At 47.4% G+C, this 27,339-nt stretch overlaps 2 protein-coding genes and 1 long non-coding RNA gene across 9 annotated transcripts; 1 reads left to right on the plus strand and 2 right to left on the minus strand.

Annotated features, from left to right (window-relative positions):
- Window positions 1–228: 228 nt before the first annotated feature.
- On the minus strand, window positions 229–1,743 carry RPS26 (ribosomal protein S26). The gene is made up of 3 exons (XM_081130487.1): window positions 1,530–1,743; window positions 670–800; window positions 229–329 (listed from the first exon to the last, which is right to left on the minus strand). Exons 1-3 carry the CDS (start codon window positions 1,726–1,728, stop codon window positions 294–296), a joined length of 366 nt encoding a protein of 121 aa, XP_080986613.1. The 5' UTR covers window positions 1,729–1,743; the 3' UTR covers window positions 229–293.
- A 3,331-nt stretch (window positions 1,744–5,074) lies between these two features.
- Window positions 5,075–18,493, minus strand: IKZF4 (IKAROS family zinc finger 4; the record flags this gene model as incomplete). 6 transcript variants are annotated; one of them, XM_081130449.1, is made up of 9 exons in its annotated part: window positions 5,075–8,253; window positions 8,869–9,000; window positions 9,465–9,614; window positions 12,106–12,273; window positions 13,671–13,931; window positions 14,925–15,025; window positions 16,283–16,380; window positions 17,032–17,059; window positions 18,153–18,328. In XM_081130449.1, 9 exons carry the CDS (start codon window positions 18,326–18,328, stop codon window positions 7,493–7,495), a joined length of 1,875 nt encoding a protein of 624 aa, XP_080986575.1. In that variant the 3' UTR covers window positions 5,075–7,492. The 6 variants fall into 6 exon arrangements, with proteins under 6 accessions (XP_080986575.1, XP_080986571.1, XP_080986570.1 ...); XM_081130445.1 differs by lacking the exon at window positions 17,032–17,059 and having other exon boundaries at window positions 14,925–15,029; window positions 16,287–16,380; window positions 18,153–18,239; XM_081130444.1 differs by lacking the exon at window positions 17,032–17,059 and having other exon boundaries at window positions 18,153–18,239.
- LOC308553955 lies at window positions 18,014–25,238 on the plus strand. Of its 2 annotated transcripts, none has more exons than XR_013998322.1 (3): window positions 18,014–18,352; window positions 19,477–19,710; window positions 25,071–25,236. It is a non-coding gene; the product is annotated as an uncharacterized lncRNA (long non-coding RNA). The 2 variants fall into 2 exon arrangements; XR_013998323.1 differs by having other exon boundaries at window positions 18,208–18,352; window positions 19,477–19,581; window positions 25,071–25,238.
- Window positions 25,239–27,339: the final 2,101 nt, after the last annotated feature.

Raw genomic sequence — 27,339 nt, forward strand, 5'->3', positions numbered from 1 at the left:
ACTAGCCAGGTTAAGTTAACCTAACATTCACAGATGCTTTAATCTCCTTTTCCCCACACAGCTATGCAAACTGGGGAGGCTAAGGATACAAATAGAAAAGAAACCTGAGTTAGGGTACAGGGAGAAGATTTCTCCCTCATGAACGACTATGTGGTAAAAGCAATTATAGTCCCCATGACATACATAACACCCACTCTATCTGGAAACAAACACACTCAATATGCTAAATAAAGTACAATTTCCATTTATTTTTTTCCAGAAAACTTTTCTTCAGTCCTTAAGGACTTAGCTCCTTACATGGGCTTTGGTGGAGGTCGTGGGGCAGCACCCTAAAAGACGAAGGAATGCAAAAGTTAAAAACCACGGACTAGACTCCCCCATTAAAGAACCTGACCACTACCCTCCCATCACTAACAATGTATTTGGGCCATAAACACATGGAAAACTGGCAGATGTGAAAAGGGACCACACTACTCATTCCAAAACAAGTTCTAACAACCCTCTTCTAAGTGACCCTGAGCAAATGTTTCAGGTGTGGGTTGCACCTATCTTACCAGACTTAGCTGACCTCACCACAGGCAAGAGACTTTAATTTGGTAATCCTTGGGTAGTCACCTATCTTTTCCACATCACCTCCTGGCCTCCACATCTCCTTTTTAAGATACTTACCGCAGGTCTAAACCGGGGTGGGGGTGTTCGGTCCTTACGGGCTTCACGAGAACGATTCCTGACTACCTTGCTGTGAATGGCACAGCTCACACAGTAATGTAGTTTCACATACAGCTTGGGAAGCACATAGGCTAAGATGGAAAACAAATAAATTAAACGCACTTAAATGTCAGGCATACCTACAAAATTTCACTCCCAAAGCAAACGTTCAGTTTCTGATACCTAAACACATATGCTATTTCACAGATGAATACTCCCCCTACTAATGCACACTGTCATCATGGGGTCCAAATCCACATCCTAGATAAACCAAACACCCAGTTCCTTCATCAGTTGCACCAGCCCTAATGCTTACTCTTGGGCACTTTCTTGTTGCTTAAAAAAGCCAGTTTGCCTTAAGAAAAAGAATCGATCAAAACATATCATGGTGCTCCAAAAACACCTTGTTGACCAAACTAGACAGCCTCCTACTTGAAATATTCTTCCATTTCCACAACAGGTACTCGAATAAAAACAATTCAAAGGAAATGTTACATATACTGTGTAAGTATTGCTCCCCAAATGTTGCTACAATGTAAGCCCTGGGCGCTTTTGTAATTTCATCCCCTTAAAAAAAAAAAAAAAAAAAGGCGGTGGGGGGCAATCACAAACCGTAACAAAAACTGTGCATTAGCACAAAAAGTTCTGCTCTAATCAAACAAGGCTCAAAATTGGCAAACACAAGAAAGACACCGTTCTCTTCTACCAGCAACAATCCCACAGAAATTGCGTGGGATGCTCCAAAGAACAGAGCCTGCTGGGATGGGGTGGGGGGGTAGGTATTAGGACACTTGCACAGGTCACACCGGGGGCTTACTCACCGTCAAAGACACTCGCTTCGGAAATGTCCCTAACGGCTGCGGCTTCTACTATGTTTCGAATGACGAACTTCTTAATGGCCTTGTCCTTGGGCACGCATCGAGCGCAGTTGGTGCAACGAATAGGCTGCACATGGCCACGGCCTTTTTTGGCACGACCGTTGTTCCTTCTTTTCTTGGTCTGCATAAGAATAAAGATCATGCTAGGAAAGAGGTGCAATTTACCCGGCCTTAGCCCCTTCCGGCTACATTCCGCTCCCGCAGCCCCAAAGAAGGCGCCAGTCACATCTCCAGTCTCTCCGCCAACCTCTCCAAGCCCGGAAAAAAACATACTCTCCGTCCACTGCTCCACTACGGGCTGAACACTCAAATCCTCCACAGTCTGGGACCCGCTCCTCTCAACCTCCACCCAGACCCACGCTCACCACGCGCCGCCACTCACCATCTTGGAAACGAGGACCCGAGAGAGGATCCGGCGCCTGGCCGGCTGCCTTATATAGCGCGAGATCCCTACGCTCACACCGGAAGAATCCTTAATTGATGAACGCCAAGAACGGCAACCCACTTTACTTAATTTTTCTTTATTATTCAGCCTTTTCGCTGAAATCTAGGGTAGAAAGGAGTTTCTTGAGTTTATTTGTCGGTGGTACAAAGTGACCACGGGACTATTTTTTTCTGATGGCGGAAGAAAATGAGTTATAAGTATCCCAGCAGGCACCGCGACGCCCTACCCCGGACGTAATTATGGTATAATCTCTCGGGTTTTGCGACGCAGGGCGGGGAAGTTGCCTGGAGCAACATCACAAATCGCGCTGCCAATTAGAAGCCAGAGGGGAAGAGATGCATGGTGGGAGTTGTAGTGCAAAGCTGACAGGCCCTTGGCCCCAAGCACTTAAACCCGGACGGCTCCACGCCACCGGGGGACGCTCTCGGCTCATTTGTCTGACAAGCCTGCTACTTGGTGTAGGACTGAGAAACGGAGGACCTGGGGGAACAAAACATTTTGTTAATTCCTTTTTCCAGTGTGGAGAAAAACCCACAATGAGAGGCCAGGGACAAGTGCATTGGTGCCGCGTCTGTTTCTCATTCGCCTTTATATCCTTGGATCCTAAGTGCTTTATAAATGTTAACTCATTCAATCCTCAACAACTCTATAAAGTAGGTACTATTATTATCCTCACTTTACAGATAGAAAAAATGAGTACTGTAGAGAGGTTAAAACTGAAGTTGCCCAAAGTCACACACAGCTAGTAAGAGGTGTTCTGGCTCCACTATATGGCTTATCACCCAACAAACGAATGCATGGAGGTACAGCCTGGACCAGTGACTTAAATAACTTTGGCTCAGTCCGGCCAGGGTGGATCAGTGGTTGAGTGTAGACCTATGAACTAGGAGGTCATGGTTCGATTCCAGTCAGGGCACATACCCAGGTTCGGGGCTCGATCCCCAGTGGGGGGCATGCAGGAGGCAGCTGATCAATGACTCTCTCATCATTGATATTTCTATCTCTCTCTCCTTTCCTCTCTCTGAAATCAATAAAAACATTAAACAATTTTAAAATAATTTTGACTCAGACTCATAGTAGAAATATATTTTACATGGTACTCAATACTTGCACATACACATGCGCACAACTGAAACAAACTTCATGAAACAATACTTACCCTTATGACATAAGGTACACTGGTATATTCAATTTTATTATTTTATTTTAATAAATGCTGATCAAGCCCCACTAAAGGGATTTCACCCCATTGATGAGCCTGGCCCCTGACTGAAACACACTTTCTTATGTATATGGTCCGTTTACCTCTGAAGAGCCTTCAGAAAATCCTTAGCCTTGAGCAGGAGTGGCTATCCACGGGCAGCCAACCACCCAATTGCCTACAAAATTGAAGACACTAGGGTGTTAAGGGGACCTCCCAGCATTCAGACCCAAGATGGTATAGATGGAGACCAACTTTTCTTTCATTCAGGAATCATTCTGGAGTCTGAATACACCAGATTCACTTTCTCTCAACAACCCATCATGGTTTCTCCTAACCACTAACCCACTTTATTGGGGTTAAATTTATTTTCTAACTTTTGATTTGGCTTCAAAACAATTATATTCATAGTCTCTTTCTACTTTGAATTTGCTAGTTTCAATGGGGAATGGAAAATGATAGACTCTAGATGAAAGTGTCTCCAATTTTCACTTCAGTATAGTTTCATGGACACAGGAAGACAGACATTACCATATGGAATGGCAGTGAGATAGATAGGAGAACAGAAAAAAGTTCGGAGTGAAGGGGACAGAAAATAGTTAATATGTATTTAAGACAGAACCAAGTTAATGTGCCTATCTTGGCTTTTCTTGGGATTTTTATAGCCTTTTCACTGGCTGTATTCCCTGGCATAAAGGGATGGGCACAAACTTTGGAGTCACACACCTCTGGTTCATATTCAGGTTCTGTCACTTATTAGCTGATGAGTCTGAGATAATTTATTTATTCTCTTGGGCTTTTATTTAGTTATGGTGATCATTTCTTCGTAGGTTTTTTCTAGAATTAAGCATTTGGCACAGTGCTTGGTATTTATGAGTGCTCAAGAAGTGGTAGAGCCTGTTACTATCATCATTCATGTAACTTGTGTCTCCCTGGGCATATAATGTGTTTTGCATAGACTAGGTACTGAACAACAAATGTTTGATAAATTTCTGCTTTGGATGGATGGGCATATTGGGGCTTTTTCTCCTACCCTGCAGGCACTCTCGGTAGGAAAATCTCTTCCATTTCCCATTCTAGGTTGAAAATTCTTCTGTTCTTCTGGAGCAACAGCTTGAGTATTCTTGTTTGGTTTCCTCTCAATCTTAGACTTGTTCGCCTTCAAAATGTTTAGTAGTTAGTACAACATGCTGCAAGGATGCCCCCCTTCCTCCCAGTAGAAAAACAAGGCAAAGGAAATCTGCAAAAACAACCAGGGGTGTTAAATTACTCATGTTTATTTATAACAGACCTTCAGCCAGTACAGTACAAAACTTACAGTAGTATATCTCCATTACACAAATATTTACTTACAATATATTACATATACAAAATGCTTTGCAATAAGTCTCAAAAGCTAGTTTAACTCCCCTTGAGAAAGGAGAAAAACTCTTAAAAAAAAAAAAAGTGGGGGGGGGATCAGAGGAAGAGAAGAAGATGAAGGGGTAAAGTCCAAGGAGACACCAAGCATAGGCTACAAATGAAACCCTGGGAGAGAGAGAGAAGAGAGGTGGTATTGCACTTGCTTCTGTTTTTTTTCTTTTTGTTCTTCATAACTTCTGATTAAAAATATATATAATATATATATTATTTACACAAGGACAGAAGCTGCCAGAAGTGTTACAAAATCCCACCTGCAGCTTGGACATTGACACAAAAAAACAAAGATCTGGAAAAGTGTCTATTTAGAAATTTTTTGTGTGTGGTGTTAATTTTGAATATCAATATAAAAGGAAAACACCTCTTTTCTCCATGTGGGTTTCAATGTATTTTTTTCTTTTTTTACTTTTTTTTTTTATGCAAAAGGAGTTGGGAGACAGAGCATGAGTGTGTTTGAGTTTCCAGAGCTGAATGGCTCTAGGAAGTAGGATTTTGTACCTAAGACCCTGGTTAAAGTGCAGTGATGGTCTGGAGAGAGACAGAGTGCCCTTCTCTCCCCTCCTTAGCACCTGGTCTTGCCTTCCAGTCTCTGCTCTCATGGGCTCAGGGTACAGCCTCAGAGCATAGTCTTTCATGTTCCAGGAGGTTACAGGTGCCAAAGCTGACTGGGGGAGGGGATGGTGGCACCCTAAGGCTCTGATACCCCATAAGGGACTAGTCTCCTTATGAGGTATTACTAAATACACAGCAGACACAGAAGAGGTGGTAGATCTAACAGTTGAGGAGAACCCCAGATATTAATCTCAGCTCTGCTGCCATCCTGAAACAAGGAGCCAGTTCCCCCGGTTGCTGTTGAGAAAACTCTCCCCTTCTCTAGAGACCACTATCCTCCCAGATAACTCCCCCATCCTCTGCCTTTGGCAGCATCTGTTTATTGCTACATTGTCAAGGAGGAAAAATCAATCCGCAATGCCCCTCCCTGACAATCTGGTTCTCTTGGGGAGACCACATAATGGGGGAGAAGAAGGAGGAAGAGAAGGAGGTGGTTTTTTAGGGTCTCCCTTCCCATAAGAGAGTAACTTCCCATAAGAGAGTAAGAAGGTAGACTCTTCTTAGAGCCCTTAAGAGCCCCAACCCCAGGGTCTGTTCCTTTACCATCCCCTTAAATGATCCCTGATAGGGAGTGAGAAAAGCAGGAGGTAAAAGAGCCAATAAGGAAAGGACACGTGAAAAGGAAGATGGGAGGGAAGAGGAAAGGAGAGGGAAGGACCAAGTGTTACAACTTGTGAGGTGTTACGTTTGGTTTTTACTTTTTTTTCTTTAAATATAGAAAAACAGCCTTTGGTTTGAATCTCAAGGAAGCAGAGAATGGGATGGCTGTGGCCTTGGGCAGGGAACTCTGGCAGAGAGAGACCTCCACCTGCAGTGGGGCTGTATCTCCTCCTGCCCCCTTCTCACGAACTAGGTTACCCAGATGCCCGGGGTCTCTGCAGTAGCCAGGAGGAGCGGGCCCCCTCCTGCCCTACGCCTGGGAGCTGAGTGTAGAAGGGGGCGGTAACAGACGAGCCCCATTTCAGTTGTGCCCATCCCGCTCTTGCTGGGACAAGAGTGGAACGGGGTGAGGGGCACATGCCCTTGCTCATCCTGGGATACTTTTTTGGTTATACTGAAAATTAGAAGAGAGAAAAGAAACACTCTTTTCTCCCTAAGAAGGTGAATCCTGCTGAGGGGGGAGAAGAAGGCAGTATGACTGAGGGGTTGAGATAGCCCCTTGTCATCAGGCAGCAACAAACTAGTTTCTCATAGGACGGGGCCTGCAGGAGTCCCTGAGAGCCTAGGAAGGTCACTAGAGTGAAGAAGTCTGAGAGGTGGAAGAGTAAGAAGAATTTTGAACCACCCCCTTCCCATGCCCTGGTTCCCAATTAGGCACCTGTGGCTCCCAACGTGTTAGAGACAGAGGACTGCAGACTAAGCCCGGGCCCCTGAGAATATAAAATTGGGGCACTCCAAGGAGAAAAAAGCTACCACTGAGTAGACTGGCAGGTTGAAGCGAGTAGAGCAGTGTTGGGGGTTTTTCGAGAAGAGGGAAGAGATACATCACATCCTAGAGGGAGATCCTGAATGTGGGCTTTGGGGAACTCATGTTACTAGGGGGACATCAAGAGGACCCTCAGTCCCATGGTGACTGGGGAGAATTTCTTCAGTCCCTCCTACTTTCAAATGAGGGAATTCTTCATTTGTTCAAGAAAAGTGCAAGCTGCCTAATGTGAGAGGGCACAAGAGGTATGGAGTACCAGGCTGAAGGGTCCCAGAGAGGAGGTATAATGCCACAGAGCTAAGGTAGGGCCAGAGGGAGCTACCAGCATCAAAACTGAAGAAACACGTGATGCAAAAGGCGAGGACTTAAAGCAAGAAGCTCAAGGTCTCTTAGTACTAAGAGGAGCTCCCCCCTCCCCCGGGGCTATGGAGAAAGCCAGAACAAAGAGAAAAACTAGGCCTAGAGTGGAAAGGGACTGTAGGCAGGAGGATGGGGAGTGGCAAGTGACTGATATAAGTTAAAAGGAAAATCAACTAATTATATTAATAAATAACTCAGCGAGTATGCTGGGATGAGAGGTTAACAGAAAAAGGAGAAACATTAAGGAAAAGACCTGTTTCATCACAATGCTTGAATCAGTCAGCGTAGGGGAGGAGAACAGGTGAGGATTCGGGGTCAAGTGTAAAGTTAGGTAGCCAGTGGTGGGGGCTACACAGCAAGACTCCTTGGGATGCGGTGGGGACAGGGCTAGACTCCCGTAGGTGGGGCAGTGGAGTGGTAAACTGAGGGGAGGGCAGTGGGTCCTAGCCCACCTTGTGCTCCCCCCGGACAATATGGGAAGAGAACTCGTACCGGTCCTGGCTGTGGTAACCACAGATGTTGCACTCAAAAGGGTCTCTGAAGCCATGGCAGCCCATGTGGATCGTGAACATGACATGGTCCAGGAAGAGAATGCGGCAGTGCTCACACTTGAAGGCCTTCACGGGCTCACCGCTCTCACCCACCACCCGAAGCACCTCCTTGGAGGGGCCTGGGGTGCCCCGCAGTAACCCCTCCTGTGGCTTGGGGTCCTCTTTGGCGTAGGCAGGACTGGGCCGGCCCACCACAATGGTGGGAGGTGGCTGGGGTGGGGGACCCTGAGGGAGGGATACCACCCCCCCAACCCGATCTTCGTGGTTGCTCTCTGTATCTGTGGAGTCTTGGCAGCCATTGCTTGGGGATGCCCCAGGGTCAGTAAGGGGGCCTCGGGCCCGGTAGAGGAGGGGACCTCCATCAGCCAGGTCCTCGGGTCCCTCACCTGCTTCTCGGGATCCTGGAAGCTCCAGCCGACCAGGGAGGGGCTGCATCTGGGTGTAGACGGAGCTGATGACGGGCGTGAGTTCTGAGATGCAGTTGGTAGGTGGAAGGCGGAGGGGACGCAGATGCTCTGCCCCCACAAAGGCCAGAGAACCTCCAAAGCCAGGCTCTAGGCCATGGTGTGCCACCAATTCCACATCCTTCTCATAGCCACCCGAATTCACATCATAGGGGAGGTCCGAGAGGCTGAAGCGCATCTGCCTTTCACCTGTGGAGAAGAGGCCTCAGCAGAGCTGGGTTTGGAGAATTCCTAAGCTCCCCAGAATTATTTCTTTGTTTTCTTACTGATGAGGATGACTATACAATTATTTACCACTCTCCATCTATTTCCCTTGAGGTTAGGTCCTTTGTAGGGCCGTTCCCCAACTCTAGGCTGTAATCTTAAGAGGAGGACTCAGTCCTAGGCCATGATCTTGACTACTCTTTCATTATTCTCTGTAAAGCTCCAGGTCCTCAGAGAGCTAATGACCAGAGCCAGGTGGGGGTCCCCATATTTACCTCCTCCCTCTGACTCTAAGGGCCCTTATCTCAGCCCCCACAGAATGAAGTCCTTGCTATTCTCAAAAACTGGGAGAGCCAGAGCGCCTTGACACCCTTTTCTTAGAACCACCACATGAACCCTCAACACTGACCCCCCTCCACCCTCCGGAGGTACTTTCTCCCTCTTCACTCTGCTCCTGTTCTGGGGATAGATTTTGAGGACCAGACCACTTTCTTTCCTTCAATCAAATCTCCAGACCCAACTGGTCTAATGGCTACCAGAGCTCACACAGAGATGAACTGTAGCTTAAAGCTGACGTCTTCTCTACAACTGGACTCTTACCTACAAACTTCTGGGGGGTGGAACGCTTGCGTTTGGTGAGGCTGTTGGCCAGACGATCAATGAAAGTGGGCCTCTCAGAGGATGAGTGCAGCACAGAGTCTGGCACCATCTCCAGGTCACGTATCTCATCACCTAGTGGGGGGAGGTGGGGACAGGTAGTGGCAGCTGAGTAGGGGTAGCACTGGCCCAGCAGCCTTCACCTGGAGAAAACCCGCAGGTCAGGAGCCAAGGAAGGTCACACCCGATGCTTGGGAAATTAGGTCCTGCTTACTTCGCCCTACTTAAAGTTCATGCTAGCAACATGTCAGATAATTTGGGGAGAATTATATAGATCTGAACCTCAACTTTATACTTCCTGTGTTCTCTCTCTCCCGCTAGACTAAGGGCTTAGATCAAATCCTCCCCTACCTCTGGGTCTCCCTGCAGCACCTACCAGGGGGCTCTGCACTAACTGGGGTGCCCGGCAGAGTTACTGAGGTAACTGTCCCTTTTCCATGGACCTCTCCCCTTTGTGCAGGGAAGTGCTGGAATCACCCTTGTCCTGTACTCCCTCTGGCCCTGCCCTCAACTCCCCCATAGTCCTGCCTACAGCCCACCTGGTTGGCCAGCCAGAGCTTGGGCTTCAGTGCTGAGACTCTGCAGGTAGTTGTGGCACCGCTCCTTGTGCTCCTCCAGGGTACTCTGCTGTTTGTAGCTGCGGCCACAGTAGTTACACTTGTAGGGCTTGCCCACCGTGGGAGAGGAGACTGTGGAGGAGAAAGGAAAGAAATAGTATCAAAGTTACTTCTCCCAGTGCCCTGGCTCTACACTGGCACGAGGATGAAGGCATGTTGCTCCGTTGAATTCTGCTCGCCTTCCCCTCCCCTACTTCAGCTGCGAGATGGACAGATGACCAAACCTTGGAAAAGAGGGACAGTGGACAGTTATGGGAGGAGAGAGGGGATCCAGGGCATATAGTGCTGGACTGCTGGTGGGATTCAAGATGGCCAAATTGCTGCTCAAAGGAAAGAAGGACCAGGGACTTTGTAGGGGATCATCCCTGGCAGGCAGGCTGGCCCCACCCCAGGATCTCAGACTCTGAGGCCCACACTGTGGTTTAACCTTTCCATGTGGCAGGCGGGTGTCAGAGTTGTTTACCAGACAAGGGGATTTTTTTGCTTACGAACTATCTGCTTTAGTTTGGGGGAAACTGGTGGGCTGGGGTGACAGAAATAAGAGCCCTTAGATCTGCTGATATGGGGAGGGGCAGTTTTCAATGACCTTTACTTGTCCTTTTTTACCTCCACCCCTAGCCCAGTTTTACTGCTTATCATTCTTTGTCTTTCTACACTGAGACGTGAAGAGAACCCCAGAAAAACCATCAACTGATAGATTCTGAGAAGAGAAAAAGAATAAAAGGACAGAGAGGAAAACAATGGAGAAGAGTATAAAGGGAAGAGAACAACTTTGTAGGGTTTTTTTGGTTTTGTTTTGTTTTAAGAACAGTTATAAAGACTTTGTTTCTAGTGAAGAGAAGAGGTTGGGAAAACTGAGATTGATATTTTCTCGAAAAACAACTTCTGAGAGATGATATTTGTGAGAGGAGAGAAAAAAGTGAAACAAAGTATTGTATATTTTAATTTATGTATCTTGCTACTGCTGAGCAGGGGGAAAGGAGAAGGTATCTCCAGGAATCCCCCTCCCATCCTGTGCCTAAACTGGACATTGATTCAATCAATCTACTGCCATCTGGCTCTTATATTTGGGGGATGAGATTAGAGTCATGGTCCCCATTGACCCAAGACTCTTGGGGAAATGGTTTAACATCTGAGAGGAGCCCCTTTTTTCTTATAGTGTGGGTTGTAATAGAAAGCATCTCACAAAGATGGGACCCAACAGTATATCTGTGTCTTCTTCTGGCCCCAATAATATCCCACAAAATCCACCCCCACCCGGCCTTGCTGTTGGTAAGAATTCTAGGGGCTAAGCCACCCTTGTTCCAAACCAGTAGGGGGAGCCGCCTCTTTTCCCAGGAAAAGGGGCATGACTGGCACTGGGCCTTGATGGGGTTCCACTGAGGATGCAGAAAGAATAGCTGTGTGACTGGCAAATCTTTTTTTCTTTTTCAAGAGCTTCAGTTTCCTTGTCAGCAAAATGAGGATAATAACATCTACCTTGGAATTGTTATGAGGATCACATAAGGAGACACAAGGAAAATGCTTTGTAGATTATAAAGCATGAATCAATGATGATCTTTCCCCCTGTTGTTTCTCCACATACACAGAGATAAAGCTCCAAGGGGAGAGAACCTAGAGCAAGGTAGGTGGCTGAAAAAAGTAGAGGGTGGTGAGGTGATTGCTCTGCCTCTTTAAGTCCTGGCCCATGAGAGTTTAGGAAAAAAGAAAAGTAGCAAGGAATGTTTCCAAGGACAGACCCTACTAATTCTTTGCCCTCTGCCCTCCTTCCTCCTTTTCCCAATCTTGAGCTCCCTCCTTCTTGCCAGCTCAGCTCCTGGCCTTTTCCCAAGTCCGAGCCAAAAGCTTAAAACTTTGTAAAATGCTTCAAAAGTGTTATCTGTCCTGATTCAGGCAGATGTTGATTCAGTCTGGGCTGGGCTAGAAAATCGAGTTAGTCCAGTCTCCTAGAACTGTTCCAAACACTAGGCTCCAGGCACTTGCTCTTGCTCCTGGTAAGGTGATGATCTCTTGGTATGGGGAACAGAAATAGGACAATCTTTCTCTGGGCTTCCTTCCCTCCAGTCTGGGAGACCCATGGATATTTTCAGGAACCAGTAGGAAGTCAAGAAAAGGACAGACCTCTGATGTTGTTGGGGAAGTGGGGCAAAGATGGTAACAGGTGTGGGGCCTGGGGCAGATGAGAGTGGAAAGAGGGGTTACCCTGGTGCTCAGAAGTGGGGCATTATGGGGCACAGATGGCTCTGCCATCAGTGTAAACTTTAAAAATAGTCAGGGAGGGTAGGGTAACTGTTAAGAGCCAAGAACATCACCTGTGCTCTTTTCACTCCATGTTACAGAGGTTGGCAGATGTAAAATACCTCATTAGAGTCCCCCAGATTTTCCATGGGTCCTGCTGCCCAGAAGAGGGGTTAGAGGCAGGGCCCTATCCACTCTGGGAATGCTCTGCCCTCCTCAGTGACAGACACTGTAACCCTCCAGAGACAAGACAAGCTGAACTCTATTTATTAGGTATACTGGGCTCCTACTTCCTCCTCTCCCACTAGAAGGAAAGGTTACTGACCCGAGTGTGTTCGGAGGTGGCCAGTGAGTGCATCACGCCGGCGGCAGGCATAGTTGCAGAAGGGACATTTGAAGGGCTTCTCCCCAGAGTGCAGCTTGATGTGGCGTAGCAGGTTCCCCTTCTGAGTGAAGGAGGCGCCACACTGGTTGCAGTGGAAGGGCCTTTCACCTGCACGGGAAGGAACAGATTCAAGAGGACTGGTTGTGAGGAACTCTGAAGGCTGAATCTAGTCCCACACCCTCTGCCCCACACTACCGCAGGGAAGGCGCTCAGACACATTTCTGGGAGGCAGGACTGTGCCACTTATACAAATCCTGCTTAATACAGATCCCTGGGGAACAGTCTGATCCTGGGAAGGTGTGGATTAGGGGGGTGTGGCAGGGAGAAGGGCATTAGGCCTGGAACACTGGGACAAAAGACTTATCAAAACCCAAGCCCCACCCGACTGGGTGTGGCTCAGGGGTTGAGCATCAACCTAGGATCCAGGAGATCACAGTTCCCGGTCAGGGCACATGCCTGGGTTGCTGCTCGATCCCCAGTCGGGGGCCTGCAGGAGTCAGCCGATCAATGACAAATCTCTCATCATTGATATTTCAACTCTCTCTCCCTCTCCTTTCCTCTCTCTGAAATCAATAAAGATATATTTAAACAAACAAACAAACAAAAAAACCCAAGCCCCATAGGGCTCTCTCTGCCCCAGGAGCCCAAAGCCCAAGGAGGCTGTAAAGAGGCTTCTGTAATCCATATTTTTTCTTCTCTTTTTTTATTCATGACTTGGGAGGGCCCAGATAATAGCCATGAGTCCTGCCCCTGCTGGATCCTTCTTTTTTTTTTTCTTCTTAATCTGCACCCAAGAATATGTTTTTAAAATTAATTTTAGAGAGAGGAAGGGAGAGAAAGAGAGAGAGAAACATTGATCAGTTGCACTCCCCGACAGGGAATCGAACCTGCAACCTAGGTATGTGTACTGATCAGGAACCAAACCCAAAACCTTTTGGTGAATGGGACGGTGACACTCCAACTAGCTGAGCCACGTGGCCAGAGCTAGGGTCCTTCTTTTTTTTTTTTAATCCTCACCTGAGGATATTTTTTCCATTGCTTTTCAGAGAGAGTGGAAGGGGGAGAGAGAGAGAGATATGTGAGAGAGACACCTCAATCAGTTGCCTCCCGCACGCGCCCTAATGGGGCAAACCTGAAACTGAGGTATGTGCCCTTGGCTGGAATTGAACCCGGGACCCTTCAGTCGGCAGGCCGACGCTCTAACCACTAAGCAAAACTGGCTAGGGCTAGGATCCTCCTTGAGGCCACACCACCTTCCCCTTCCTCACTTCTGGAGAAAAATATCAGCTTTTAAAAATAATAACAGCTGAGGAAAGTGCCAGGGAAGTACAGGTGTTCAGGGAGTCTAAATTCCAACCCCTCCTTTTTTTTTTCCTCAGCTAGAAAATGTGCCAGGAGAGACCCTTCCCTTTCTGAGGCTACCCCACTCCAGGCATGGCCTCCTGGCACTGCCTCTGCCTCCCCAGCTACCCGGGAGTTCCTCACGGGTCCCCCGGCTTACCCACCTGTGTGACTGCGTTTGTGCACCATGAGCACGTTGGGTCCAATGCAGACCATGCCACAGACGTCACATTTGAGCTTGCCATTGGGCAGCCGGATGCCGCCAGGGGAGTGCGGCTCTGGCCCACTTCCATCACAGTAGCCCAGGGGCTCTGACAACGAGTCTTCCACGATCACACTGTCGTCCTTTTCCAGGAGCCGCTCATCTGGCCCCAGCAGTCTGCTCGACTCCTCATCGCTGTACATCTCCACCTTGATGGAGTTGGCTGGAGGGTGGGATGGTGCTTAGGAGAGAGATGGGCAAAGGGGAGAGCCTTCCCCCAAGCCAGAATGGCACTCCTGAAGTCCAAAAGGAGTCTCCAAGCCCTGAGGCATTCAGGCTTCAAAAGAGGCCAATACCCTAGGTGTCCTGAGTGGTGATATCAGGGTCCTGCTAGGAACCGAAACCACCTTGTCCTCCTATCTCACTGATCAGACAAATAGGCTTCAAGGGGAAGAAGTGTGGGTCCATAGATGTCTTGCGTTGCTGGGGAGAGGAGGAAGCTAAGGGGAGCCTATTTCTCCACTCTCTTGTCATTAAGAAAGATGTCTGACTTGGCCCTGGGCAGGAAGCCAGCAAGTAACAGTGGCAGGAAAACAGTCCTAGGAAGACTAAAGAGAAAGGGCTAAAGAGAGAGCAAAACTGGAAGACAGACATGGCTTAGATTATCCTCCCACCCCATAAGACTGAGCCCCTCTACTCCCCTCCATAAAGTCCAGAGGGGGATGGAAGAAGGAGGAGCCATGGAGGAGAAAGCTTTGGCTCTAGCTCTGACCTACATTCCTGGCTATTCCAACCATTTGGAGAATGTCACAGATCTTGGGCCAGCTGAGGAGAGGCAGTCATGGGGACCCAGTCTAGGCAGGAGAATTGTATATGTGTGTATGTATGTGTGTGATGAATATATCTCCTATCTAACTCCAGCTCATGACCATTTCTATCTACCTGCTGCTCTAACTCCAGACTTTCTCTTTGGGGTCTTTATCTTAATCCCACCCATGCTTCTTTTATTTCCACCCTTGTCTGGCAGTGACTGTTCATTCTTCTTTCAAAAGTCAGGAAAATCCTAGACACTGAGCTCCTTAGTGATTTTAGGGACTCTGAGCAGGAAACCAGAGGGAGGCAGAGATAGGGAAGTGGCTGTCAATGGAAGATGAATGGAAGGCCAAACACAAACGGGGATGCCTCAGGCCAGGTGAGGGAAGGAGGGCGCACTTACCACTGAGTGAGCGGCTGGGAGAAGAGTGCTGGCTGTTGGGGGTGCTCACCGAGGGCCCCACTGGGGCCCCAAGGAACTCCTTCTCCAGAGATGAGTCCCCGCTACCTTAGAGGAGAGAACAAGAGGGCAGGTGAAGCTGTAGCTGTAGCCATTAGTAAATTGCCTAATCTTTTCAAAATTCAGTTACATTTATCTTTTAGCCATGTACAAGGCAGTATTGTATGCTGGGCACCATACCTTGCGCCCTTGCCAGCCTGGGTGCCCGGTGCTGACTTCTGCAAGCTCAGTGGCTGGGCCTTGCCCACCCTACCTTTATCTAGGCCTGAGGGGAAGAGCATCACTGCCTGACGTCCACAGGAAGCAGGGCTGGGGCTGGGCGGGCCGGGGTAGAGAGGAAAATGGGGGCCTCAGCAGGGAGGCGGTTCAGGACAGCCGTTCTTCCCTATTGTTCCTCTCCGGAGCCCCCAACACCAGGTACGGGATCTGCAGGAAGGGCAGCTGGAATTGTCCCTGAATCTAATGATAATAATAGCAATCATAACGATGGCAGCTAACATTAATTGAGTGCTTACTATGTACCAGGCATTGTTCAATACACCTTAAATGAATTATTTCACTTAATCTTTACAACAACCTTATGAAGTAAGTACCAGTATTACCCTAATTTTGCAGATGGGGAAACTGAAGCACAAAAGAGGCTATGTTACTTGTCCAAGGTCACATAGCTGGTAGTGGTGGCACCGGGATCTGATCACAAAAAGCATCCATGTTCTTAACCACCACCTACACAGCCAACTGCAACACACTGTTTCAGGAGGGGAGAGTTGGGTCCATTAGACTTTCTAAAATTAGCAAAAATTTGACTATTCTAGCATCCTATCCGATATGATTCCAATCAGATATTTACTACTTGGTATTCCCTTGAAAGTGAAATCATCAGTTTATTTTCAATATATTCATTTTAACTTGTTGACAAATGGCTTTGTAAAAATGCTTTTTGAGAATTTCATATATGTCTTAAAAAATCAGATATCACACCTGAAGATATAAATCAATGTCTTAAAAAAAAAATCCCTCCTCCCCACAATCTTCTATACAAATACACAGGTGAAATAAAACATGTAGACACACACAGACACAGACACATATCACATATGTAGATACATATACAGAGAACATACCTACTGGGTTAAACATACTCATAGCCTCTACATTACCTGCTAACATGAACATGCATGGATATGTGCAGACAGCCCTAAATATGGAAGACAGAGAAAGAGAGAGAGAGACAAACCCTAAAATTCATCCCTAAAGTCCACCTATTAGTACTTTACCCAATTTCCCAGCTATGCACATACTTACTTTCACAAAATAAAGATTCCATTATAAAATGGTTGGAGTCTTGGGCCTGAGGCAAGAAATCCGGAACACACCCTCCTGAGGGATCCCTCTCCAGCTTTGGTCAGTGGGAAGAAAACAACCACTCAGGACTTTGGGACCATTTCCCATTCATATCCTCTCCTAAAAGTCCCATTTCCCGCACTCTATCCCATCAAAGTCTGAGGAAATTTGTTTACTACCTATAGAAAAAGACTTATGGCTTAAAACTGAGTTCCCCCAGCTGGGGCTCTTTAGATGAGCCATGGTTATCTACAAAAGTTGCCCAAATCAGAACCACACACATATCATGAAGTGAGCATCTCAGAATGTGAACTGAGACTTGTAGACCCAGACCCAGTTTTAAAATATGTCCTTTCAACTACGTGTGGGGTTAACTAAGGTTAGAAGGGCTGAAAGGGTATCTTCTCATTCCTTTTCAATCATTAGTGCTGACTTGCCCTAAATCACTTATGTTAGTAATGGGGGAAGAACAGAGCTTTGGGCTCTGGCACTGAGTCCTTGACCCTAAAAGGATAAGGAGCTTGCTGGAAATCCATTGCTGGTCCCAGCCTACTAGGTTGAGGCTGTCTCTTGGGGCCAGGGGCTTGATATATGGGGGGAAATATCCTTAAAGGGGTAGTTAGAGACATTAAGGGGAAAACCTCCTTTGTGGCTTCGCTATTAAGGCCGGTAACAGAAGGGCGAGCAGGTGCCTCCAGAATCATGCCAGTAGTTCAAGAGGCTCTTTGATGCTGCTGCCCTGCCCAGGATAAAGGTAAGAGGGAAAACAGGCTCAAGTCTACCTTTATGGGCTAATACATAAAAATGAATTGTTTCAGGGGTTGGAAAATCTTTATGGGGCCCCAAGGATTGTGATTTCCAGCGAAAGGGAGAAGGGGACTAGAATCAGATTTAGGAAGTTCAGCAGTTCCTCTCTCAGCCTCAGAAACCCCAGTGAGGGAATTTCAAATGCTTGGGACTCCCAAGAAATCCCAGAATGTCAAAGCCAAGAATTAAGGCTGCTCTCAGGTCCCATAGAAATTTTCTTAGTTAAAGTCATCATAGATTGCCTGAGCCCTTAGAGGGCAAAGTCAAATCATGAGATTCATATCAGAGGAACTAGGAGGTGAGTACCGGGCAGAAAAGCAAGAGGGAGAGACAGGAACCAGGGCAACATCCCACAAGCTAAATGTGTTTCACATGCTGAAGGAGTCTAGCCCACCTGCTCCTGCTGCCCTTCCTGAGACCCTCAAAGAGTAGCTACCTCTAGGGAACAGCCATGAGGCTGGAGAACCTCCACACTTCTCTGCAAGGGACCTCATCCTAACTGCTCTCCCTTTCCTGACCAGGGGCTCCAGGGTGCCAGGATGCTAGCCGGCCAGCAAGGAATAGTGGGTACAGGAGCAAAGAAAGGCTCCCATCAACAGCTCTATTGTGGGGAGGAAGCCGAGGCCCCTCAGATCTCTGTTCTGGGCTGAGGCATCTGCTGCCAAGGCTCCTCTTTACCTCCATCCCCTCTATTATCCATTCCCACCCTGGCCTGTCTCGGCATTTCACCCGGACAGCTCTACATCTGTCCCCAAGGCCTAATCAAGATGTCACCACAAGCTCCCACTGTCCAAGTCGCAGCCTTTGCTTAGCAACACCAAACACCCTTTCCCATCCTCCGCAAGTGTAGGGAGGAACGCCCCCTCCCCCGCCACACACACACACACACACGCACACACGCACACACACACAGCCCCCATCCTCTCCCTCTCCTCAGTCTCGGGAGTTGTTACTGAATTTGCTCCCTAGCCCCAGCACCCCCCTGCCCCCCTCCACTAACCACCTTCTGCCTGAACTTACATTATCCTTCCCTTGCCGGTGAGACCCTGGGGTGCGAACGCGGCCGCCGCCTTGGAAACGGCGAGGGAGTGCGGGCGGTGTGTGCATGTCTGCGTCTCGGTGGCAGGCAGGGGTGAGCCCAGCCACTCACCTTCCAGGAAGCGTGGATTCCTGGAAGTGAGGGGAACCGCCGTCATTTCGCAGGCAGCGGCAGCGGCACGGTGAGCAGGGGCCCACGGCTGCAGCCAGCAAGAAGAGCTCAGCCCAGGGCGTATGTATGTGAGTGTGTGTGTGAGTGTGTGTGTGAGAGAGAGAGAGAGAGAGAGAGAGAGAGAGAGAGAGAGAGAGAGAGAGAGAGAGCGCGAGAGCACGCAAGCGAGTGCACGCTCGGATGTGCTTGAGGAGGGGGCTGCAGAGAATGCAGACTGTATATGTGTGTCTGGGGGGGGGCGATGCTAGGCTACAGCATTTCTTTCCCAAGCCAGTGAAGGGATGGGGGGGGGGGTGTGCACAGGGAGCGGGAGGCAGATGCCGTTGCCCTCGTGCCCAGCAGACAAAGAGGAACTGCACAACAAATGCCTGAGAGAAGCAAGAGTGTGTGCAAGAGAGAGCGATGCATGAGTCCTCGGGGTGGGAGGAAGGGGGCCGCCAGGGAAGGCCCAATCCTCCGCCAGCTGGGGAAGCCAAGGCCCCAGAGGTCATGGGGCCCAGGACACTGGGCAGCTTCTAGGCTCAGATCAACAGAAAGCCCCTCCCCCCCAAACTCAGGCACTCATATTCCCTCCTTTCCCTCCTCCTCCGGGAGGGAGGTCGCTCTGCAGATCTGGGGACTGACAGCCCCCTCAGCGGCGAGAGGGCTCAGCACAGCCTGGTCTCAGGCTGGCGTGGCTCTGTGGCTCCGTGGCCCTGAGCCCTTTCAGATCTCAGGCAAAATGCTGGTATAGTCTCCCCACCTCCCCTCCCCTCTTGTGCCCCTGGGCCCGCTGCCTGCCTGCCGACAGCCCTGGATGAATCCGCCCTCTATCAAGACAAGGCCTCTGCTCCCTTCCCTTCCAGAGGAGCTGCTCACTGACGTGCTGACCTACTTTGGAGACTAGGTTTTCTGATTCCAAGAATTTGGGGGTGGGAGGGGCTGTGAAACTTTGGGCTGCCTACCCCTGGATCTCTTTCTACTAAGGTTCCCTTAAACATTTCACAGTCCTAGAAAACCTGGGACAGGCACTGCTCAAACAAGTGCATGAGCGGGCTTCCAGCAACTCAGTTTCCCTGAAAGATAGGGAATGGGGGAGGGGAGAGACTCTGGTAAATTAATGGACTCTTCCCTTCTCTTCCCTCTCTCCCCCAGGAGGAAATCATCTGCACCTTTAGAAAAGATGGGCTTTCTGAATCAGGTTCTGTGAGGTGGGAAAACCTCTTTGAAGAACAGATACGCTTTTCATCAAGTGGCCAGGTGAGGAAAGGCCACCTGGTGTGGAGGCAGGAGAGTTGTGATGACCTGGAAGGAGCCACTGGTGTGCTTTGGGAGGGTGTATACTGCATCGGCTTTTCCACTGCTTCCCTACCAGTCCAGGAGAGACAGGTCAGTGATAGGCTCTCAGATGTCCCTCAAGTGAACTGTCTCAGCCGTGCTCAGTCCTGCATGGGCTACTTTTCAGGGCTAATGTTGGCCCTATCTTGATTTTCCCTTTTCCCTCTCTAAGGCACCTGCTGACATCTAGAATTCTCAAAACACAGATGAAGGGTTTCTGGCCTCTACTTTCATTCAAAAGCCATCCTATGCAGAGGCCTCTTCTTATACAGGAAATGCAACCTGCTGAAAGCAGGGAAAGTTGGGTTTCATAGCACAGGAAAGCAAACACCCTCACAAGTTTTCCTTTAATATCCAATATTCTCCAGAGATAGAACTGAAAGAGCTCCGGGGGATATTTCCTCAGCCACCTTCCTGGTTTCTCATTTGCCCACCATAGAGCAGGGATTGGTTTTTATCTGTCTGAGTGGCCCCCGGCAATAAAGGAGGGTCTTGAGTGTGGTTGTTGCTCTATAGTAGTTTTCTAAATAGGCTTAATAAGCAGGAAGTAGGAGGGTTAGCTGGTTCCTCAGAAGGGCTATGCCTTTCAAACCAATAAAGTCTCTTTCAATTAAGTCAGTCCACCTGGTCCCTGTCACTCAGTGCAGCATGTGGCAGGTATTGAATGCCTTTGCCCATTCCAACTCCTTCCCTCCTTAAACGAAAAAAGGGTCAGAGTCATCTTCCCTTATATTACCAAGGAGTTGTCAATGACTCTTAAGTGTGTACCTGATCCATCCTTCTATCTCCCTTAGTGGGTGCCCATAATTCCTCCGTTGGTCCCACTTTAGGGTAAAATAAATAAATAAATAAATTAATTAATTAATTAAAAGCTATAGGTCATTTCTACAGTGGTGCTTGGATTTCTGATGGGGATACTCATCATGTCAAAACCCAATTCTGGCTTCCCTTACCTCTTATAATCATTTCCTGCCCTGACATTCTAATGGTCCAAAAAGTGACTCCTTCCATCTTAGACACACTTAGGCCCTTTCCTGTACCCTTACGGAGGGAGCCAGATAAAGTTCCTCATTTCTTTTTACCTTGTTAAACTCTGAGAGGATCTTGATTACTTCTATATCTCTAAAAGCCAGTCATACTATAAGCAATGATCTCTTCTGCCTCAGTAAGAGTATTTGGCAGGTATGAAAAGCTATATGTTACGATCATGGAAAAGGATTGGGGGAAATGAGAATTGGGCTCTACATCTCCATCTCAAAGGCTGTACGTTCCTGACCCGCTGGCTGAATCCAGCCCATAGATAAGTTTGTCTTGGCCCATGGAACATTTTTTAAAAATACTGAGTCATTGTTTTTATATAAAATCTGGATTTCTGTTTAAAAATTGGAAGTTTGGGCCACACTGAATACACATTCCCACATTAACACTGAAGAGCTGCTGCTCCTTGAGGTAGGACATGTGTTCTTCAGTTCTTGACAGTCCTCACCATTCTCTTCTGTTCGTTATCCTAACCCAGATCATTCATTTACACACCCACCTGCCCCCCCACCCCCACCCCAGGCCTTTGAGGTTTGAAATCCTGGTATAATCTACCTGGCTGGGACAGAATATCATGTTTGCTGGTGACTTTCTATCTCTTTGCTGCAAATCATTCCTCTCTAATAGTCTCTACTCATATTCCTCTCTTATTCCCTTCTCCTATCACTCAAGAAATCTGGGAAGAAAATCACTAAGGAATGTAAAATGACCAAAATAAATGAACACTTTCAAGCAATACCAAACATGAGTGTCAGCTCTGTGATTAGGGCACTCAGAGGTCCTGTGCTAGGCTGAAGGCTCTGCTCCACAGGAGAGTGTCTGCTCCCAGCCCCTTACAAACAGAATGCACAAGAGGGCATACCAGACATATAGGAGCGGCCATTGCAGTCTTCTATGTCCATCTCAGATTCTGCTGAAAGAGAAAATAGCTATTAGAAGCCAGATCTGGGAAGGGAGGAGGTTTCTCTCTAACATCTTGGAGTTATCAAGAAACCTAAAAGGTCACTTAAGTGTGCTCTGACTCTATCCTAAAGAAGAAAAACCTCAAACCTTGTCCTGGTGAGGAAGACAGTGTACCCTGATTTACAAACTTTAGGGTCTCCTCCAGCCCACAACTTCTGTTTCCCCAGGCTCTGGGAAGGAAAAGCTGTCTTATTCCAGAGTGGTCTTGGTTGTGCTGTTCTAAGAGAAGACCCTTTCCCTGTAGGTGGAGCTGATGCTGTAGGAAAGGAAGCAGGTAACAGCTCAGCTCAACCCTTGGGAGGCAAAAAAAAAAAAAAAGTCCCATAGAGGCTCCATTCCTCATTCAAGGATGGGGTAGTAATAAGAGGAAGAAGCAGGATTCAGTCATTCAAAGGATTCTGTTTTGGATGTGTGGCAGGAGGGAGGGGACAGGAAAGTAGAAGATGGAGGAGAGCAGCTCACCTCAGGTTCAGGGAGCAGTCCTCTACTGAAGGTATAATAAACAAATTAAACCTTTAAGTGGCTTCCCCCACTTTCTTGTCATTACTTTGTTATGTTTGTTGTTTTTAAAGGGAGGTGTTGAATTTAAAATGCAGGTTAGTCTATTTGAAGTAGGCAGGCAGTAATTGGCAGTAGAGTATTAAACAATGGAGAACTAGGAACAATTAAAAGTGATAATTTGTTGCAATGAATTACCTCCTTAGGAGCCTGTGGTAGGAGAAAAAAAATCTATTTGGTAGAAACATACATCCAAAATTGCTTTCAGTGTTAATCTAATGAAAAATAAATACCCCAGGGACAGATTTTGGGGAGCAAGAGTGGGGCAAGGGACTAGCCAGGATTCCTGATCTCTTTGAAGGATCTCACTGAGGCAGATGGGTGACATTTGGTTTGCTTGTAACATATTGATAGAGTCAGGGGTGGGGGGTTTCTGGAGGGCTCACAGAAGTAAAGTCTATTACCTGTCTTTTTCCCCACCTGGGTTATTCTTTTTTTATTTTATCGTCACCCAAGGATATGTTTTTATTGGTTTTAGAGAGAGGAAGGGGGAGAGAAAGAGAGGGAGAAAGAAACATTGATGTGAGAGAGAAACATCCATCAGTTGCCTCCCGCACGTCCCCCAGCTGGGGATTGAACCCACAATCTAGGTATGTACCTTGACCAGGAAATGAACCCACAACCTTTTGGTGTAAGGGATGACGCTTCAACCAACTGAACTACCCAGCCAGGGCATCCCCACCGGGTTATTCTTGTCTAGTTCTGAGAGACATCATACACCTCTAAAAAGTCTCATAAAAAAGACTGAAACATTCACAAAGCAAATCCCTTAGATTTCATTAGAGAGGTTGCTAGTCTTACCCAGGAAGGCTGGGCATGGAAGAAAATTTTCTCTAAGCGTAGTTTCAACTCCTCTTTTCTTGACATCTTCCCTGGGATGGACTGAGCTTTGGAACCAGACTGCTAGACCAAGCCCCAATAATAAGTGGTTCCTTGAAGGCTCCCTTAGGCGCAATGATGAAATGAGCCCAAGTCCACAGGGGTTAACAAACTCATACCCCCTGGAATTAGCCAGAGAATTTGCAGTGGTCAGAGATACAAAGATGAGGGAGGGCGGCCTGGTACTCCAGTGGCCCCTTTCATTTCCAAATCATTAGTCCCATAATTGCCCTTTGGGATTATTCAAAACTATTGCAAAGCTTAAGATGCCGCAGGTGACCTCCCTCACAAACATCCCACCCCACCCCCACATGCAGGAGAAGCAAGAGTGAACAGGATTTTCTCAATTTTCTACTTGGAGAAACTGAGGCTCACTGCAATTAATGACCTGTCTCAGAGTTCATGGTGAGACTGGAACGAGAAGAACACAAGTCTCCTGCCTCTCCAAGATGTGCTCTCTTCATTAAACCATCTTGCTTTCAAAAGCCAGGGTGCTCAAGGCCTTCATGGCTCTCTTGCTTTTCCCTGGTTTATTATCAATTAAGGCATCTTTTCCTTTGGTGCGATCCCTGTGGGAGTGGGGTCTGTTACTTAAAAAGGAAGAACGAGTTGAACTGGCTCTACCAAGAGAAATATGCTAGAGTGTGTGTGTGTGTGTGTGAACCAGGGGCTAGACAAGCATTAGGTGGGCAGAGCAGTTGAAGCATAGCATTCAGCTAGCACTGGCTGAGGTAATGCATCTCATTCTTGGACACCTGCCCAAATGGCCCCAAAACAATTTCCAGAAGAGTCTGAAGGAGTTGTTTTCTGAGTTGGACTCTGTTCCTTGCAATAAACTGAGCTCTTCTGCTTCTTAATTGCTCTTAACAGGTGCTCTATGACACATCTTGGGCAAAATGTCTTTAGCTGCCTCCAACTGGTCTAAATGGCAGTTGTAACCCTGGAGGTCAGAGGGAATTGAGATTCTGCCATTCCCAGTCTTGGTATTCTGAGATCCAGGAGCAAATCAGTAGATGAACTTCACTATTTGCTCAATCCCCAGGTGGCACATCTCTCCCAACCTTCCCACTCCTCATCCCTCAAAGCATCTCCTTCCCTGCCTGGCCAGGCATGCAGATCTTAGTGTCTCCTTAGAGGAACTGGGTCAAATTAGGCAGTGCCAATTGGAGATATATCGTAGGGGGAAGAGGTATAAGGAGAGAGAAGTTAGTTACACAAGACAGGTTTGGCTCAAAGATCTTGGAAGGAAATTGGCTTTTATAGCAACATAGATGTTATTCAGTGATAGAGGTAGGCACACTATGTACTGTAAATTCAGTTCAGCGAGCTGAATACAAAACGACTAGAAATAGCTATCTCCCAATTCAAAAGGAAGTAGCCCTGTGAGGAGAGAGAAAAGGTTGGTCACTGTAACCTCTGGAGACAAATATTTTCTTCTCTGTTCTTTTGAATCCACTTGGCACCATAATAGGAGTCCTCCATGGCCTTGGCTTTCTCCCATCAACACAATGTCACATATGAACAGGGATGGGCATCCCTTCCAGACAGATTTCCCATCACACTTCCTGGCAAGCAGCAGGTGAGGACCAATCCAAAGTCTGGCTTCCAAGGTCAGGTCAGGCATCAGCTACCACTCCCATATCCTATAAAAATATTCCCACAACTCTACTGGTAGACAAAAATGTCAGAAAGTCAAGTTTTCTCTATGTAGTGGCTCTGAAAGCCTGAAATAAGATGGACATCACAAGGAATTAAAGCTCTTCAAATCCTCCAAGGAAAACTGTTTGATCCAGTGACACTCCAAAATTGAAATTTAAAACACACTCCATGTGGCCTAGTGGGTAGAAAGGTAGTGAGGGGGATATTGCTGGGAAAGAGGGTGAAGGTGGAGAGAGGCAAGAATCCATGCCATTGTTTATTATTCCTGAACTACAGCAGGGAGAAGTGCAAATTGTTTCTCTGGTCTCCCTTAGGACCTGGGACCTGAGGTGGAGCCCAGCAATTACTAACAAGACAGAACTTCCCACCTGCTTGGGAATGAGCAGTTCAGGTACTACAAGTAGACCAAACCCGTAGCATCACCGTCTCCTGCCTATGCCTTCCTGAACTGAATAAACTGAGCAAAAGCATGTTGGAATCACATCACTGGCTCTGTTCTCTACCAGGGCTTTGCAAAATTGGGGAGGAGGAAGGGGTGGAGGGTGGAGAGAAGTGAAATTAGGCATTGTCTGCAACCTGACTGCACACCCCCTTTCAGGAAACAGACCTGAACATCAAGCAATTTGCAGCTCTGAAATGATCTTTAGGGATATCCTCGTGCCCTCTGAAAGAAGCCCACCAACCTTTTCTCAGCTCATGCGTCTGTCTTTATAGCAGAAAGATCTGCCTCATTTTTTCATCAGGCTGTAGATGGTGACCTTCTGTCTATATAAAACACAGACGAAGACATCTCAGCTTCATTATCCAAGTGTTTGGGGAGCAGTGCAGAGGGGATGAATTCCCAGGTCATCCTAGGAATGGCCAGGCTCTAAAATAAGAAGGGGCAAGAGCTGGAAACACAACACCTGGGCAGTGGGAAAATACCACCTCATTGTCTCCTCTTAGATCTCAGATGAATGCATCTTTTCTCTTGTTCTTTGCGCTTCCCTGTCCTCCCCATGTAGACTGTGGAAGAGAGAGAAAGCTAAAGTTTATGGGTGGGAGAAGAAACAATCCTACCCCTCCCATGTCTCATTTCAGAACTTAAGGAATTAAGAAAAGGGCCAAACTAAACAGCTTAAATCACTAGGTATGATGTACATGAGATGATACTCTGTGGGGTTTTGGGGGTATACTCTTGAGTATATAATCCTTGTGTTTACAGAAAGGCCCCACAGTCACTGCCGTTCAGCTGTATGTTTGGGCAGGGTTGGGGAAAGTAGAGCAGGGGAATTCGAGTTTTTTAATGATCAGTTTTGAAGCCAAAGATGTCTCAACCAGGGTGAGCTCTATCAAGTGAAGTTTGAACTTACACAGAGTTGCACCCTGGCTGGTGTGGCTTGGTTGGAGCGTTGTCCCATGCACCAAAAAGTGGTGGGTTTGATTCCCAGTCAGGGCACATAACCAGGTTGTGAATTCGATCCCCTGTTGGGGCTTGTATAGGAGGCAACCAATTATATAGAAGTTGCAATTAACTATTCTGACTGGGGTGGCAAAAAGCTGGAAGAGATAAAAACAATTGCCTTTGGTGGCAGTCCTGGACAGAAGTCCCTAATGCATGCTGATCAAAACAGCTCACTGTTGTTTGGGCCAGAAAGATGTTTTCAGGCTCCTCTGCTAACCAAGAACCTTGCTCAGACAATCCAGTTAGTAAGCCTCTCTTCCTGTGGTGGGCCTTGGAATAGGGGTACTCTGGGACCTGGTGAATCTTGGAGCTAGAATAGAGTTGAGGGACATCTCCAATTTATTTATTTTTAACTGAAGAAGAAACTAAGCCTAGAGTCACCCATATGGTTAGTGATAGAAGTAGGACAAATAGAACCCAGGTTACCAGTCTGGGGGTCTTTCCACTATGGTACAAAGTTAAATCTTTCCACAGCTGGAAGGTTTGGGGCCATCCTGCTTGCTCAGTGTCTTGGGTGATAAAATGAATAGTTTTGGGTTTACATCTTAGTGCCTGAAATCCTTGAATTAGAAACACAGATCTATGGATGGGAAAGGAAATAATCCTCTCCCTCCCACATTTCTTTTCAAAGATTATAGACCTGAGGAAAAAGCCAACCTAGACATTCACTAAGTATCTTTAAGGTAGACACAGAGCTTCTTGGTTCAAGGATCATATGAGCATATGTATTCCAGCAGTCTATAAGGTTGATGCTATCCCGGACACACACACACACTCCATTCATATCATCACTACTCTTTTTTTTTTAATCCCTACCTGGGGATATTTTTTCCATTGATTTTTTTTTTAGAGAGTATGGAAGGGAGGGGGAGAGAGAGAGAGAGAAACATCAATGTGAGAGAGACACTGAGGTATGTGCCCTTGACCAGGAATCAAACCGGAAACCCTTTTTAGATGCTCTCATCTGATAAACCTTGAACTTGTCTGTTTCCAATACAGAATCCACAACTGTTCAGTGTCTACACCCACAGGGTCCCACACTCTTTTTTGTTGTTGTTAATAGTCACCCGGGGATATTTTTTCCATTGATTTTTTTAGAAAGAGTGGAAGGGAGGGAGGGGGGGAGAGAGAGGGAGAGG

This window comes from Miniopterus schreibersii, assembly GCF_964146895.1.
Source record: "Miniopterus schreibersii genome assembly, chromosome: 2".
Lineage (NCBI taxonomy): Eukaryota > Metazoa > Chordata > Mammalia > Chiroptera > Miniopteridae > Miniopterus > Miniopterus schreibersii.

Bases quoted from the DNA above. Each gene is read 5' to 3' on its own strand.
- RPS26 (XM_081130487.1), bottom strand. From the start codon at position 1,728: ATGATCTTTATTCTTATGCAGACCAAGAAAAGAAGGAACAACGGTCGT. The intron at 801-1,529 runs GTGAGTAAGCCC...TTTCCATCTTAG, and splicing joins CGAAGCGAGTGTCTTTGACG to CCTATGTGCTTCCCAAGCTG. The intron at 330-669 runs GTAAGTATCTTA...TTCGTCTTTTAG, and splicing joins CACCCCGGTTTAGACCTGCG to GGTGCTGCCCCACGACCTCC.